This window comes from Macaca nemestrina, chromosome 10, assembly GCF_043159975.1.
Source record: "Macaca nemestrina isolate mMacNem1 chromosome 10, mMacNem.hap1, whole genome shotgun sequence".
Classification (NCBI taxonomy): Eukaryota; Metazoa; Chordata; class Mammalia; order Primates; family Cercopithecidae; genus Macaca; species Macaca nemestrina.
Genome location: NC_092134.1, coordinates 122,576,481 through 122,592,329, shown reverse-complemented (window position 1 = coordinate 122,592,329; position 15,849 = coordinate 122,576,481). Strand labels below are relative to the sequence as shown.

The window sequence follows — 15,849 nt, the reverse complement described above, 5'->3', positions numbered from 1 at the left end:
TAAATACCTTAAAAAAAAAAAGTCAAAAGGCATATAAACTGGCAGAGTAAGCAGTTTAGCACTGCCTATACATGGGTTCTGGACTCAGAACCCATGGATATGGAGGGCCAACTATACTATGCCATTTGATATAAAGGACTTGAGCATCTGCAGATTTTGCTACCTGTAGCGGGTCCTGAAATCAATCTTCCCAGGTAATGATTGACAGTGGTCAAAATTCTAAGCTGTCTCATAAGAGTTCCAGAAATTATGGTGATTTTCTTTTTCCTTTTAGCTATATTTCTTTTTTTTTTTTTTTTTTTTTTTTTCCCAGACAGAGTCTCGCTCTGTCGCCATGGCCGGAGTGCAGTGGCGCAATCTCAGCTCACTGCACTTGGTTCCCAGAGGGGAACCTCTGCCTCCCAGGTTCAGGCAATTCTTCTGCCTCAGCCTCCTAAGTAGCTCGGACTATAGGCACCCACCACCACACACGGCTATTTTTTTTTTTTTTTTTTTTTTTTTTTTTTTGTATTTGTAGTAGAGACGGGGTTTCACCATGTTAGCCAGGATGGTCTCGATCTCGTGAGCTGACCTCATGATCCGCCTGCCTCGGCCTCCCAGAGTGCTGGGATTACAGGCATGAGCCATTGTGCCTGGCCATCTTTTAGCTGTCTTTTTTTTTTTTTTTTTTTTTCTGAGACAGTCTCACTCTGTCACCCGGGCTGGAGTGCAGTAGTGCAATCTAGGCACACTGCAACCTCCACCTCCTGGGTTCAAGCGATTCTCCTGCCTCAGCCTCCCAAGTAGCTGGGATTACAGGCGCATGCCACCATGCCCAACTAATTTTTGTATTTTTTAGTAGAGACGGGACGGGCATGTTGGCCAGGCTGGTCTCAAATTCCTGACCTCGGGTGATTCACCCACCTCAGCCTCCCAAAGTGCTGCGATTACAGACATGAGCCACCATACTCAGCCTTAACTGACCTTCCTAAGAGTATATCTTCAATCTTTCCGCCGTTAAAAATATTACCAGCACTAGAAAACAGAAATGCTGCCGGGCGCGGTGGCTCAAGCCTGTAATCCCAGCACTTTGGGAGGCCGAGACGGGTGGATCACGAGGTCAGGAGATCGAGTCCATCCTGGCTAACACGGTGAAACCCCGTCTCTACTAAAAAATACAAAAAACTAGCTGGGCGAGGTGGCGGGCGCCTGTAGTCCCAGCTACTTGGGAGGCTGAGGCAAGAGAATGGCGTGAACCCAGGAGGCGGAGCTTGCAGTGAGCTGAGATCTGGCCACTGCACTCCAGCCTGGGCGACAGAGCGAGACTCTGTCTCAAAAAAAAAAAAAAAAAAAGAAAACAGAAATGCTGTGGTTTAATGTGATTAGGAATGCCTTTATTTCTTAAATGAATAGCAAGATTGAATTTGAAAAGTATTTGACAATGTCTGATAAGAAAAATATCTCTGCTGAATTTTTGTATTAAGAAGCATGGATTAAAACACACGGTATATTAAAAATTGATGAGTTCATAATGATACAACAACAAAAAAATTGTTGGCCATTTTAGAGGATGCTAGAGAATCAACTTTTATTCCAAAACTTGCTACATTAAGGGAAATGATCAAGTATTTATCATGTTTTTTTCACAAACTGTAACCAAATAGTTTGAGGAAACTTTTATTTTTAGAAGAATTTCAAGCAAGAGTCAGTATCATTGCTTTGTGGCTGGTCACAGTGGCTCATGCCTGAAATCCCAGCACTTTGGGAGGCCGAGGCAGGCAGATCAATTGAGGTCAGGAGTTTGAAACTAGCCTGGCCAATAATATGGTGAAACACTGTCTCTACTAAAAATACAAAAATTATCTGGGCCTAGTGACATATGCCTGTCATCCCATCTGCTTGGGAGGCTGAGGCACAAGAATTCCTTGAGCCAGGGAGGTAGGTGGAGGTCACAGTGAGCCAAGATCCTGCCACTGTACTCCAGCCTGGGTGACAGAGTGAGAATCTGCCTCAAAAAAAAGAGAGTGTCATTGCTTTGCTAACCCTAATGAAATATTGGATTTGAATAGTATTCCTCAGTGGCTGCCAAAGCTGTCAGCTGAAAATCTGACAAGGAGCTTTATGTGAATGGGTCAACCCAATAACCCCTGAACTCACTGATCTTTTTTTTTTTTTTGGCGGGGGTGGGGATGGGGTCTCTGTGGCCCACATGCTGGAGTGCAGTGGTGCAATCTTGGCTCACTGCAACCTCTGCCCCCGCTGATTCAAGCAATTCTCCTGCCTCAGCCTCCCAAGTAGCTGGGTTTACAGGCGCCTGCCACTGTGCCCAGCTAGTTTTTGTATTTTTAGTAGAAACGGAGAAACAATCTGTTAATGCGATAGTTCATGACACCCACCTAATGAAGTGTTACTTGCCCCTCCAAACCCTAAATTTGAATAAGCCTTAAAATCGTACAACTTTGGCCAGGCGCGGTGGCTCACGCCTGTAATCCCAGCACTTTGGGAGGCTGAGGCGGGTGGATCACGAAGTCAGGACTTCGAGACCATCCTGACTAATACGGTGAAACCCCGTCTCTGCTAAAAATACGAAAAGTTAGCCAGATGTAGTGGCAGGTGCCTGTAGTCCCTGCTACTCTGGAGGCTGAGGCAGGAGAATGGCAGGGACCCGGGAGATGGAGCTTGCAGTGAGCCTACATCACGCCACTGCACTCCAGCCTGGGCGACAGAACAAGACTCTGTCTCAAAAAAAAAAAAAAAAATTTAATAATAGTAATAATACAACTTTATAGAGAATCTTGAGGGATACAATCATCAGAATCCAGAATGTGATAAACTATATAGGACAGATAGACCAGGTTCTTTTACATATAAATGGCAAAGAGTAAAAGGGATCTGGGGCAGTTTGTTTTGGATTAAAGTAGACTTTAAGGAATTTGTCAGGTAATATATGGACTTTGTTTGGATCCTGATTCTAATTCTAAAATAACATTATGAGGCACCAGGAAAATTTAAGCACTGACTGGATATTTGATGGCATTAACATATTAAAAATATGCACTGAAGTACTTACAGATTAAATATCATATCTAGAATCTGCTTTAAATGGTTTAGGGAGCGAGGGTTTTAGGGCTTAGATGAAGCAAGATTGGCAAACTGAGTAATTATTGAAATGAATATACAGGTTTATTATTTGCTCTAATTCCTTTGTTTGAAACTTTCAAAAAAAAGAAAAGATTACTTGTAAGAAAATGTTAATTGTTAAACATAGGTGGTGGCATCTTTTATAACAAAAAAAAGAAGAAAAATTAATTGTATTCTATAGTGACAAATTTTTAAATACCAATCTATTTTCATCAGCCCTCAAGATGAAACACAGATCACAAATCATAAACCAGAAGACCATCCTGAAGAAAATACAAAGAACAATGCTGACGAACAGGAAGAAACTGTTATTTCTTACGAATCAACTCCTGAGGTTTCTAGAGGAAATCAAACAATGGCAGGTAGCTAGTATACATTTCATAATTTTCTACCTGGTGCTTCCTCTGAACTTCTAAATTTATTTTCCATGGGGAGATTCTAAGAAGGGAATCACTTAAGTACCTTGACTATAGATTAGTCAACGTTTGCCTCCCCAAGTGTACCTTCAGGAGGGATGCGGTCCCTGCCAGAGTCTACCCTGGCAGAGGGATCAACACATTGGTTTTGGTTTTGCTTTTTCCTTTCAATTTTAACATATAGAGTAAACTTTTTCTAATAAAATCTTTCAGCCAGGCGCGGTGGCTCACGCCTATAATCCAGCACTTTGGGAGGCCAAGGCAGGTGGATCACAAGGTCAGGAGTTCAAGACCAGCCTGGCCAAGATGGTGAAACCCCATCTCTACTAAAAATACAAAAAATTAGCTGGGCATGGTGGCAGGCACCTCCAATACCAGCTACTCAGGAGGCTGAGGCAGAGAATTGCTTGAACCCGGGAGGCAGAGGTTGCAGTGAACCGAGATCACGCCCCTGCACTCCACCCTGGATGACAAGAGCGAAACTCTGTCTCTAAATAAATAAATAAATAAGGTAGTGTGCACAGGAGGTCTCACTGTTAAAAAAAAATTGTCACTGGCCAGTTTTGGTTATTATGTAGCAGGTCGGATCAAAGTGGTATGATAATATTAAAACCACAGCATTTAAATCATCTATAGTATATAGCTGCATAAAACTAGAAAAGTGGCAACAGAAAATTAACCTCAAAGCAAAAAAAAAAAAATTATATATTTTTTTTGGTGTTGTTGTTGTTGTTGTTGTTGTTGTTGTTGTTGTTTGAAACAAAGTCTTGCTGTCTTGCCCAGGCTAAAATACAGAGGTGCGATCTCAGCTCATTGCAGCTTCCGGCTCCTGGGTTCAAGCACTTCTCCTGCCCCGACCTCCTGAGTAGCTAGGAATACATGCACGAGCTACCATGTCTGACTAATTTTTGTATTTTTACTAGAATCGGGGTTTCAGCATGTTGGCCAGGCTGGTCTCGAACTCCTGACCTCAAATGATCCGCCAGCCTCGGCCTCCCAAAGTGGTGGGATTACAGACATGAGCCACCACACCCAGCCAAAAAAAAACAAAAAACAAAAACAAAATTAAATAGTCTTCAGGAAACATTTTATACTGAATAATTAGATTGCAGATTAGAAAATAACAGGCTGGGTGGCCGGTGGCTCATGCCTGTAATCCCAGCACTTTGGGAGGCCGAGGCGGGCAGATCACAAAGTCAGGAGATTGAGATCATCCTGGTTAACACAGTGAAACCCCATCTCTACTAAAAATACAAGAAATTAGCCGGGCGTGGTGGCGGGCACCTGTAGTCCCAGCTACTCGGGAGGCTGAGGCAGGAGAATGGCGTGAACCCGGGAGGCGGAGCTTGCAGTGAGCCAAGATCGTGCCACTGCACTCCAGCCTGGGCAACAATGCAAGACTCTGTATCTAAAAAAAAAAAAGAAGAAGAAGAAAATAACAGGCTGGGCACATAATCCCAACACTTTGGGAGACCGAGATGGGCGTATCGCATGATGCCAAGAGTTCGAGACCAGCCTGGACAACATAGACCGCATCTTGATTAATAAAAATTTGTTTTTAATTATTTAAAAAGAAAAAATCGGCCGGGCGCAGTGGCTCAAGCCTCTAATCACAGCACTTTGGGAGGCCGAGACGGGTGGATCACGAGGTCAGGAGATCGAGACCATCCTGGCGAAAATGGTGAAACCCCGTCTCTACTAAAAAATACAAAAAAACTAGCTGGGCGAGGTGGCGGTGCCTGTAGTCCCAGCTGCTCGGGAGGCTGAGGCAGGAGAATGGCGTGAACCCGGGAGGCGGAGCTTGCAGTGAGCTGAGATCCGGCCACTGCACTCCAGCCCGGGAGACAGAGCGAGACTCAGTCTCAAAAAAAAAAAAAAAAAAAAAATCACGGTAGAACCAAATGCATCTATTACTTACTTCTCAAAACATGTTCTCATTTTTGTGGGATTACAACATCAGGATTTACTTCTCCAAATGTGTCTTAAAGATTTTTATCTTCTCCCATTTTCTTTGTGTGTTTTAGTGAAAAGTCTGTCCCCATCTCCTGAGTCCTCGGCATCGCCAGTTCCCTCCACTCAGCCGCAGCTCACAGAAGGCTCACATTTCATGTGTGTGTAGTCCCAGAAGAAGTACGTCATTTCCCTTTGCATTTGTGCTTTAGAGTTTTTCACTTGTATTTTATGACTCATCTGTTGGTTTAGTGAATCAAAACTGGGATTAGTTCTGGACTGTGCATAGGGATAGTTGGCAGAACAAGTAGGCCGTATCTTGGAACCAGGGTCAGTAACAGATTGCTAACGTTGGCTCTTCCGATGATTTGCTGCGTGACAGCATTTTCTTTGTCTCTTATTTCATCATCCAGAAAAACAACAAAATTTGGAGAGTATGGCCTGTGCCAAGACTTGCAGTGTTGTGCAGCTGTGCTTCTACTTAATGTTCCTTTCCATAGCCTGACCTGAGAATTCTGTTTAAGTCATTACACGTTGACTGTGTAATGCTTTTTACAGTTAGTGTGACGTGTCTGCCCACTGGGAATTTGCTAATTATTGTAAATGACAATGAAATGTTTATGGTACAGCCAACTTGATAGAATATTAAAATCTTTAATGTCTATCTGATATTATTTCTAAGTAATTGCATTCTATTAAGTCACGGAGGTAGTTACTAAAACCAGGGATGGTATCAGGGAGAAGAAGGAATCCTTTCTTGAACAGTGTTCCTTAGAGCACAGATTTATAATTGAGAATAATTTCCTAAATTCTTACTTTCAAACTTTCTAGACAATTGCTAATTTTAACCCATAATTTAGTACTTACAGAGTACTCTAAATGTTTTTTAACTTTTTTTTTTTTACTTTTTTTTTTTTTTGAGGCGGAGTCTCGCTCTGTCGCCCAGGCTGGAGTGCAGTGGCGCGATCTCGGCTCACTGCAAGCTCTGCCTCCTGGGTTCCCGCCATTCTCCTGCCTCAGCATCCCGAGTAGCTGGGACTACAGGCGCCGCCACCACGCCCGGCTAATTTTTTTGTATTTTTTTTTTAGTGGAGACGGGGTTTCATTGTGTTAGCCAGGATCTTGATCTCCTGACCTCGTGATCCGCCCGCCTCGGCCTCCCAAAGTGCTGGGATTACAGGCTTGAGCCACCGCGCCCGGCCAATGTTTTTTAACTTTTTATGAAAGCTCTGGTATAGAGTAAGAATGTTATGCCTCTTTCTGCATTTTCTTTCTCACAGCATCTACCATATCTAGTCAAGTTTGGTGCTTTAGGATTACCACCAGTTTCTACTGAACAATTATAAGCATTAGTACTAACATATTCTTTTATTTTTTTTTTTCTTGTTTTTTTTCACGTTATTTCTTTTTTCAGAGATGTCACCCATGCTGGAGTATAGTGGCATAATCATAGCTCACTGCAGCCTTGACGTCCTGGACTCAAGTCCTCCTGCCTCAGCCTTACAAGTAGCTGGGATCACAAGTGCACGCCACCACACCTGGCTAATATTTTGATTTTCTTGTAGAGACGGTCTTACTAAGTTGCCCATGCTGGTCTCAAGCTCCTGAACTCAAGCTAACCTACCACTGCGCCTAGCCTCTTTGATTTTTACATTCTGAAAATATTTCTTTTATTTATTTTTTTATTTTTTTTATTTTTTTTATTTTTTTTTGAGACAGGGTCTTACTCTGTCACCCGGGCTGGAGTGCAGTGGCGCAATATCATGGCTCAGTGGTTCACTGCAGGCTGACCTCCCAGGCTCAAGCAGTCCTCCCACCTCAGCCCCCTGAGTAGCTGGGACTACAGTTGTGTGCCACCATGCCAGGCTAATTTTTTTGTAGAGATGGAGTTTTCACCATGTTGCCCAGGCTGGTCTCAAACTCCTGAGCTCAAGTGATCTGTCTGCCTCAGCCTCCCAAAGTGCTGAGATTACAGGTGTGAGCCACCACACCTAGCCTTTTTTCTTTCTTTTCAAGTATGTTTTAAATTTCACTAGCTTTGGGTACAAGTGGTTTTGGGTTACATGGAAGAATTGTACAGTGGTGAAGTCTGAGATTTTAGTGCACCCATTACCCGAGTAGTGTATGTTGTAGCCAATATGTTTTTTTTATCCTTGTGTGACCTTCCACCCTCTCCCTTGTGAGTCTCCAGAGTCCATTATACCACACTGTATGCCTTTGCATACCCATAGCATAGCTCCAACTTATAAGTGAAAACATACGATATTTGGTTTTCCTTTCCTGAGTTACTTTACTTCGAATAATGGTCTCTAGCTCCATCCAAGTTGCTGCAAAATACATTATTGTATTCCTTTTTATTACTGAGTAGTATTCCATGGTGTATATAAACCACATTTTCTTTATCCACTCCTTGGTTGATGGACACTTACGTTGGTTGCATACCCTTGGAGTTGCAAATTGTGCTGCTATAAACATGCATGTAAGAAAATGAGTAATAACTCATTTTCTTTTGGGTTAGTGGGATTGCTGGATCAAATGGTAGATCTACTTTTCATTCTTTAAGGAATCTCCACACTGTTTTCCATAGTGGTTGTACTAGTTTACATCTCCACCGGCAGTGTAAAAGTGTTTCCTTCTCACCACATCCATACCAACGTCTGTTGTTTTTTGACTTTTAAATTGTGGCCATTCTTTTTATTTATTTATTTATTTATTTATTTATTGAGATTCTCTCTCTGTCACCAGGCCGGAGTGCAGTGGCACAATCTTGGCTCACTTCAACCTCCGCCTCCCGGATTCACGCCATTCTCCTGCCTCAGCCTCCCAAATAGCTGGGACTACAGACGCATGCCACCACGCCCGGCTAATTTTTGTATTTTTAGTAGAGATGGGGTTTCACCGTGTTGGCCAGTATGGTCTCGATCACTTTACCTCGTGATCCGCCCGTCTCAGCCTCCCAAAGTGCTGACATGACCCACTGCACCCGGCCAATTATGGCATTCTTGCAGGAATAAGGAGGCATCTCGTTGTGTATCTTCTTTTGAAAAATGCCTATTCCTGTCATTTGCCCACTTTTTGATGGGATTATTTGGTTTTTTTCCTTGCTGATTTGTTTTGAGTTCCTTCCAGATTCTAGATATTAGTCCTTTGTTGGATTCATAGTTGGCAAATATTTCCTCCCATCCTGTTTTCTCGAATCTACTTCCTTTCACACCTTTTTGTAGCAACTATAATCTGTGCCCTTTTTTTCAGCCCAAAGTTTTTTGTTGTCTTTTCATATTTGTAACTTTTATTTGAGATTATGTCTACCTGGAACCTCAAAGAGGCTGTTGTTTGTTGTTGGTTGGTGTCTGTGCAGGATTGAAGTGCTTGCTGGAGAGTTACAAATAACCTAATTGTTACAGTATTACCTGTGTTTTGCCTCTGTCACTTGTGTTTAAGCCTTTTTTGTTTTGTTTTGTTTTTTCCTTTTTTTAGACCAGGTCTCACCCTGTTGCCCAGGCTGGAATGCAATGGTGAGATCTTGGAGCCTTGTCCTCCTGGGCTTAAGTGATCCTCCCATGACAGCCTCCCAAGTAGCTGGGACCACAGGCATGTGCGACCAAGCCTGGCTGATTTTTTGTATTTTTTGTAGAGTAGGGGTTTCACCATGTTGCCCAGGCTGGTCTCAAACTCCTGAGCTCAAGCGCGCTGCCTGCCTCGGTTTCCCAAAGCACTGAGATTACAAGATTGAGCCACCTCACCTGGCTGTGTTTAAACTTTTAATTTAATACGTTTAGAAGTGACTGTTGAGGCCAGGCACGGTAATGCCAGCACTTTGGGAGGCCAAGGCTGGTGGATCACTTGAGGTCAGGAGTTCTAGACCAGCCTGGCCAAAATGGTAAAACCCCATCTCTACTTAAAAATACAAAAATTAGCTGGGCATGGTGTTGGGCACCTGTAATCCCAGCTACCTGGGAGGCTGAGACAGGAGAATTGCTTGAACCTGGGAGGCAGAGGTTGCAATGAGCCAAGATCACACCACTGCACTCCAGCCTGGGTGACAGAACAAGACTGTCCCAAAAAAAAAAAAAAGAAGAAAATCTGGGTATGGTGGCTCACACCTGTAATCCCACACTTTGGGAGGCCGAGGCAGGCAGGTCACCTGAGGTCAAGAGTTCAAGACCAGCGTGACCAACATGGAGAAACCCAGTCTCTACTAAAAATACAAAATTAGCTGGGCATGGTGGCACATGCCTGTAATCCCAGCTACTTGGGAGGCTGAGGCAGGAGAATCGCTTGAACCCGGAGGCAGAGGTTGCAGTGAGCCGAGGTCGTGCCATTGCACTCCAGCCTGGGCAACAAGAACAAAACTCTGTCTCAAAAAATAAAATTAAAAAAAAAGTGACGGTTGCTACTGGTGACATAATAACACAAAACATAGGAAAAATAAACATTGGACTCATTTGATTCATTAAGAGCCATTCATATAATATTTTGATTCAATAAACAGATTATGACTGTACACATATCCTTCCAATAATAAAGGATATTCTGAGTTAAAACTCAAGCATATTTCCAGATTCCTTAAATTGTTATAGGATTTTATTTTGTTTTCCTCTTATTCCAAGAGCAGTGGCATTCTGTAATGAGGGATAATTATTGTCAGATATTTTCTAGTCTCATGGTATGCAGCCACCACAAACAACTAAAGGGCATGAAAACTTGTAGTTATTATTTTATATCTTCCTATTATGCATATGCCATCTTTCTGAACTAGCGGTTTTGGCAGGATTTAGGAAACCTTTACAAATGACACTACTATGTAGGCAGCTCAATATATCATTACATATTTTAGTGGAGTTATGCAGATGTTTGCTCATTTTGTTGATCTTTTGGATTCAGCTACAAGTTTGGATTTTTTTTTTTTTTTTTTTTTTTTTTGCAGTTGCAAGATTTAATAGAGTGAAAACAGAGCTCCCATAAAATGGGAGGGGACCCAAAGGGGGTTGGGGGTTGCCGTTGCCAGTGGTACATTTTTTATTCTGTATTGCTATTTATAATTGCATTATGTTGGCCAGGCACAGTGGCTCACATCTGTAATCCCAACACTTTGGGAGACCGAGGCGGGCGGAACACAAGGTCGGGAGATCGAGACCATTGTGGCCAACATGGTGAAACTCCGTCTCTACTAAAAATACAAAAATTAGCTGGGTGTGGTGGCGTGCACCTGTAGTCTCAGCTACTCTAGAGACTGAGGCAGGAAAATCACTTGACCCCGAGAGGTGGAAGTTGCAGTGAGCCAAGATCACGCCACTGCACTCCAGCCTGGTGACAGAGTGAGACTCCATCTCAAAAATAATAAGAAGGCCGGGCGCAGTGGCTCACACCTGTAATCCTAGCACTTTGGGAGGCTGAGGCGGGCGGAGTGCCTGAGTTCAAGAGTTTGAGACCAGCCTGGGCAACACAGTGAAACCCCATCTCTACTAAAACACAAAAAATTAGTTGGGTGTGGCAATGTGCACGTGTAGTCCCAGCTACTCAGGAGGCTGAGGCAAGAGAATTGCTGGAACCCGGGAGGCAGAGGTTGCAGTGAGCCGAGATTGCGCCACTGCACTCCACCCTGGGCAACAGAGTGAGACTCCGTCTCCAAAATAATAATAATAATAATAATAATAATAATGAGGAGGAGGAGGAAGAAGAATTGCATTACATTATGTTTCCTTGTGGGGCCGAGTATAGTGGCTCATGCTTTTAATCCCAGCACTTTGGGAGGCCAAGGCAGGCAGATCACTTGAGGCCAGGAGTTCGAGACCAGCCTGGCCAACATGGTGAAACCCCGTCTCTACTAAAAATACAAAAATTAGCCAGGCATGGTGATACATGCCTGTAATCCCAGCTATTTGGGAGGCTGAGGCAGGAGAATCACTTGAACCCAGGAGGCAGTGGTTGCAGAGAGCCAGGATCGCACCACTGCACCCCAGCCTAGGCAACAGAGTGAGACCCTGTCTCAAAAAAAAAAAAAAAATTGTATTATGTTTCTTTGCTTTGTGAATTAAGCTATGGAAATTAAGAAAAATATCCTTTGGTTGCATTGTGTTTTAGGATTTTCATGGCCATGCTTGTCAGTTCTGTTGTTATAGAATGTCACCCTTAGTTACTTTGGGAAATGGTAATTGATTAACGTTGCAGGTGTCAAAGTAATTTCGTCTTTCTTATTTTTCAGCTATAGTGACTTCTGTTGAAACCATTCAAAGCTAAAGACATGGACCTTCAGCAGTGTAAGAAGATATTGTACAGTATATTTTAAATCTATGAAATTCATAGTTCTGATGCTTTTGGTCACAGAGCATCATTTTATCACTTCTGGAAAATGTTTATTCCAAAACAGCTTTAATGGCCCATATGTACACTCCATAATCTCAAGGTTATTATTCTGACACCAGCTTGCTGCTATGATTTCAGAGCACATAAGTAAAGGTGCTTTTTAATGTGCAGTCTATTGCCAGAGCTTACTTAGTTGCTGATTTCCAGATTTCGATGTTTCTGAAGTCTAGGTGAATTTATTTTATTTTTTTTTTTTTTTGCTTTTCATTTTCTTCAGTTAGTTATTATTTCCAATGAAGCTTGTTTTCTTTTTTTTTTTTTCTTCCCATTTTAGCTACTGCAGTGCTTTTGTTTCACACTTGATTTGTAAAAATTTTATATATATATATATATATTTAAAATGTGCCATTTTATTGCTAAGTGAAGTATGTCCTGTTTTCTGCTATAATTCTTTCTCGGTCAGATTGCAATGTCAGCAGTTACTGCCGCACTCCTGTCAGCTTAAACACAAATGTTAGCGCTTACCTTTTCTTAAAAAAAAAAAACAAACAAAGTGTAGGTATTTTGAAGTACTGGGCTTATATTTCATTGGAATACATGTGTACAGCAATAAGCAGGTTTTCAAATCCAGTACTTAGTTTGTGTACAAATGTAATTATGTTCATTGTGTATATATTATACAATGAGCACATGTAATGTATTAAAGGCTACTTACTATTGTTTAAATGCAAATGTTCATATCTCATTTCTTTTTTATCATGTTAAATAAATGTTGATGTTCTTAAATCAGTTGTGTTAGAATTTTTGTTCTTTCCATCCAAAATTGAAAGTCTTAAGACTCAAGAGAGTTCTAGAAGAAAAGGTACTCTGTTAATCTGATAATCCTAGACAACATCCTAAAAGACCCTTGTCGGTCCAGCCCTCCCATGTCAAAGTTGAGGACCTTGAGGCTCAAAGAGATCAATTGACTTGGCCACAATTTAATGACAGAATTTTGACCAGACTATAGTTTTTTCTGACTTTTCCTCTAAGTACATTACATTAGCTCATTACCACTAGAGGAGTTTAGTTTTGTGAAGTCTTTCACTATGTTTCTATTTGCTTCCATGTTTCAGAAAGTAAAAGTAAGACTACTTTAAGCATCAGTTGTCGTGCTCTGCTTAGGGATTGGACTTTGAGAGAGGTGCGTAAGGCAGCTATTTGTCTGACATGGGTAGCTAGAAACTGTTTCATCATAAGTAGGACCCTCAGAGATCATTTTCTCTCACAATATATTCTTTGCAGATGTTCACGCTCTTCAGAATCAATTACATTTTCTTCCCTCTGTAACCTTTTGTTCATGCTATATATTGTTCCCAGAGTACACAGAAATTTGATGCTTTTGGATTCCTGCATAAAATGGCTGAAACTAAATTGGCATTAGTCAGTCTTTTTTTCCTCCCCATCCTATGTTAAAGAGGATTTAGATTTAATTCAAAATGCAAATGTATAAAAATTCTTCTCCAAACACAATGAAATGAAAAGAGATACAATGTATATTGGGAGATGAAAGAAAACAGAAGTGAAAATGGACCCCTCTCTGTCCGTGTACATATGTGTAATATGTTTACACATACTACCTTTCTCTAAAGATGTCACACAAAAGTCTTCTCAAAAGAAACAGTCACCAAATTATTATTTCCCTTTAGTCATGATACAATGATTGTTTCAGATCTTTTGTCATTGTGTTGGGGAACAATTGCTTTTGTTTGGGTTTTTTTTTCTTTTTTATCTTTTGAGATGGAGTCTTGCTCTGTCGCGCAGGCTGGAGTGTAGTATCGTGTGATCTCGTCTCACTGCTGCAGCCTCCGCCTCCTGGGTTCAAGCAATTCTCTTGCTTCAGCCTCGCAAGTAGCTGGGATTACAGGCTCATTTTGCGGGTTTTTTGGGGGATTTTTTGAGACGGAGTCTTGCTCTGTCGCCAGGCTGGAGTGCAGTGGCCTGATCTCACCTCACTGCAACCGCCTCCTAGGTTCAAGGGATTCTCCTGCCTCAGCCTCCCAAGTAGCTGGGACTACAGGCACACAGCACCACGCCCAACTGGTTTTTGTATGTTTTTGTTTCATTTTGTTTTTTTGAGGCAGAGTCTTGCTCTGTCGCCCAGGCTGGAGTGCAGTGGCACAATCTCCGCTCACTGCAAGCTCCACCTCCCGGGTTCACGCCATTCTCCTGCCTCAGCCTCCTGAGTAGCTTGGACTACAGGCGCCCGCCACCACACTGGGCTAATTTTTTTTATCCTTTAGTAGAAACGGGGTTTCACCATGTTAGCCAGGATGGTCTCAATCTCCTGACCTTGTGATCCGCCTGCCTTGGCCTCCCAAAGTGCTGGGATTACAGGCATGAACTACCGCGCCCAGCCGATTTTTATATTTATAGTAGAGATGGGGTTTCACCATGTTGGCCAGGATGGTCTGGATCTCTTGACCTCGTGATCCGCCCACTGCAGCCTCTCAAAGTGCTGGGATTGCAGGTGTAAGCCACCAAGCCCGGCCTAATTTTTGTATTTTTAATAGAGATGGGGTTTCACCATGTTAGCCAGGCTGGTCTCAAATTCCTGACCTCGTGATCCACCCACCTTGGACTCCCAAAGTGCTGGGGTTACAGGCGTGAGCCACTGTGCCCAGCCTTGTTTGGGTTTTTGTGGGAAGGGAGTGTGTGTGTGTGTGTGTCTCTCTCTTTGGTTTTATTAAGCACAACATTTTTTAACTGTTCCAAGAAGGAAAAATATTCCTTACTGGGATCCTTAGAAGCCTAGAAAATATGGAGAAAGCAGCATGAACTAGTTGTGATTCTTGTCAACATTTCAGAAAGCCAGATGAAAACCGTTTATTCACAAACAGTAAGTCCATCGGGCGTAGTGGCTCACACCTGTAATTCCAGCACTCTGGGAGCCTGAGGCTGGTAGATCACCTGAGGTCAGGAATTTGAGACCAGCCTGGCTAACATGGTAAAATCCTGTCTCTACTAAAAATACAAAAATTAGCGGGGCGTGGTGGTGTGTGCCTATAATCCCAGCTACTTGGGAGGCTGAGGCAGGAGAATCACTTGAACCCGAGGTGGTGGTGAGACAAGATCACATCACCGCACTCCAGCTTGGGTGACACAATGAAACTCTGTCTCAGAAAAAACACACAAACAGTAAGTCAGCATAGATGCTTATTACATGCTATAACAAAAGGGAATACTAGTTCTTCAAACATTTTAATTAGATCAGTACCTTCCGTCTTACTTAGAGTTCACCTTATCTAACTCCCCCTTACTGGAGTGGTGCACACACGGCCCGGGAAGTGTGGAGACTAATGGTAAGGAGGGCAGGCAGGTTGGCAGGGCCTTTACTTCAGGTAGGGGAATCAGCATGAGGGAGCTACTTCCCAGAGGCTTGGAAGCTTGCTCTGAAGTTCTTAGTGCTCAGCGTCCTGTTGGGTTGATGGCTTTACAAGTCCCTCATACCCACCTACCCCCAGTTTATAGAAAGACGAGTCATACTGCTATGGTGATCAAAAATGAAACATAGGCCGGGCGCGGTGGCTCAAGCCTTTAATCCCAGCACTTTGGAAGGCTGAGACAGGCGGATCACGAGGTCAGGAGATTGAGACCATCCTGGCTAACATGGTAAAACCCCGTCTCTACTAAAAAATAAAAAAAAACTAGCCGGGCGTGGTGGTGGGTGCCTGTAGTCCCAGTTACTCGGGAGGCTGAGGCAGGAGAATGGCGTAAACCCAGGAGGCGGAGCTTGCAGTGAGCTGAGATTGTGCCACTGCACTCCAGCCTGGGCGACAGAGCGAGACTCCGTCTCAAAAAAAAGAAAAGAAACATAACTTTTTTTGCTGGCATACCCTCAAAATTGTTTTTAAAAACTCAGCTGGGTGCAGTGTCTCACACCTGTAATCCCAGCACTTTGGGAGGCTCGGATGGGAGGATCGCTTGAGGCCAGGAATTCAAGACCAGCCTGGCTGACGTAGTGAGAACTAGTCTCTACAAAAATAAAAATAATTAGCTGGGTACGGATGGTGCGTGC

General features: G+C 42.9%; 1 protein-coding gene across 43 annotated transcripts in view; it reads left to right on the top strand.

Annotated features, from left to right (window-relative positions):
- Window positions 1–12,578, top strand: part of LOC105481328 (pleckstrin homology domain containing A5) — a 250,885-nt gene extending 238,307 nt beyond the window's left edge. For 37 of the 43 annotated variants that reach the window (XR_011609302.1, XR_011609304.1, XR_011609303.1 and 34 more), the window contains 3 exons: window positions 3,337–3,482; window positions 5,561–5,666; window positions 11,692–12,578. Coding sequence is in view for 40 of the 43 variants with exons in the window: in XM_071072109.1 (XP_070928210.1) it covers window positions 3,337–3,482; window positions 5,561–5,655 (241 nt within the window). In the remaining 3 variants the exon portion in view is untranslated. The remainder of the gene's footprint in view (window positions 1–3,336; window positions 3,483–5,560; window positions 5,667–11,691) is intronic. The other 6 variants (XM_071072113.1, XM_071072120.1, XM_071072121.1 and 3 more) reach the window with 1 other exon arrangement.
- Window positions 12,579–15,849: the final 3,271 nt, after the last annotated feature.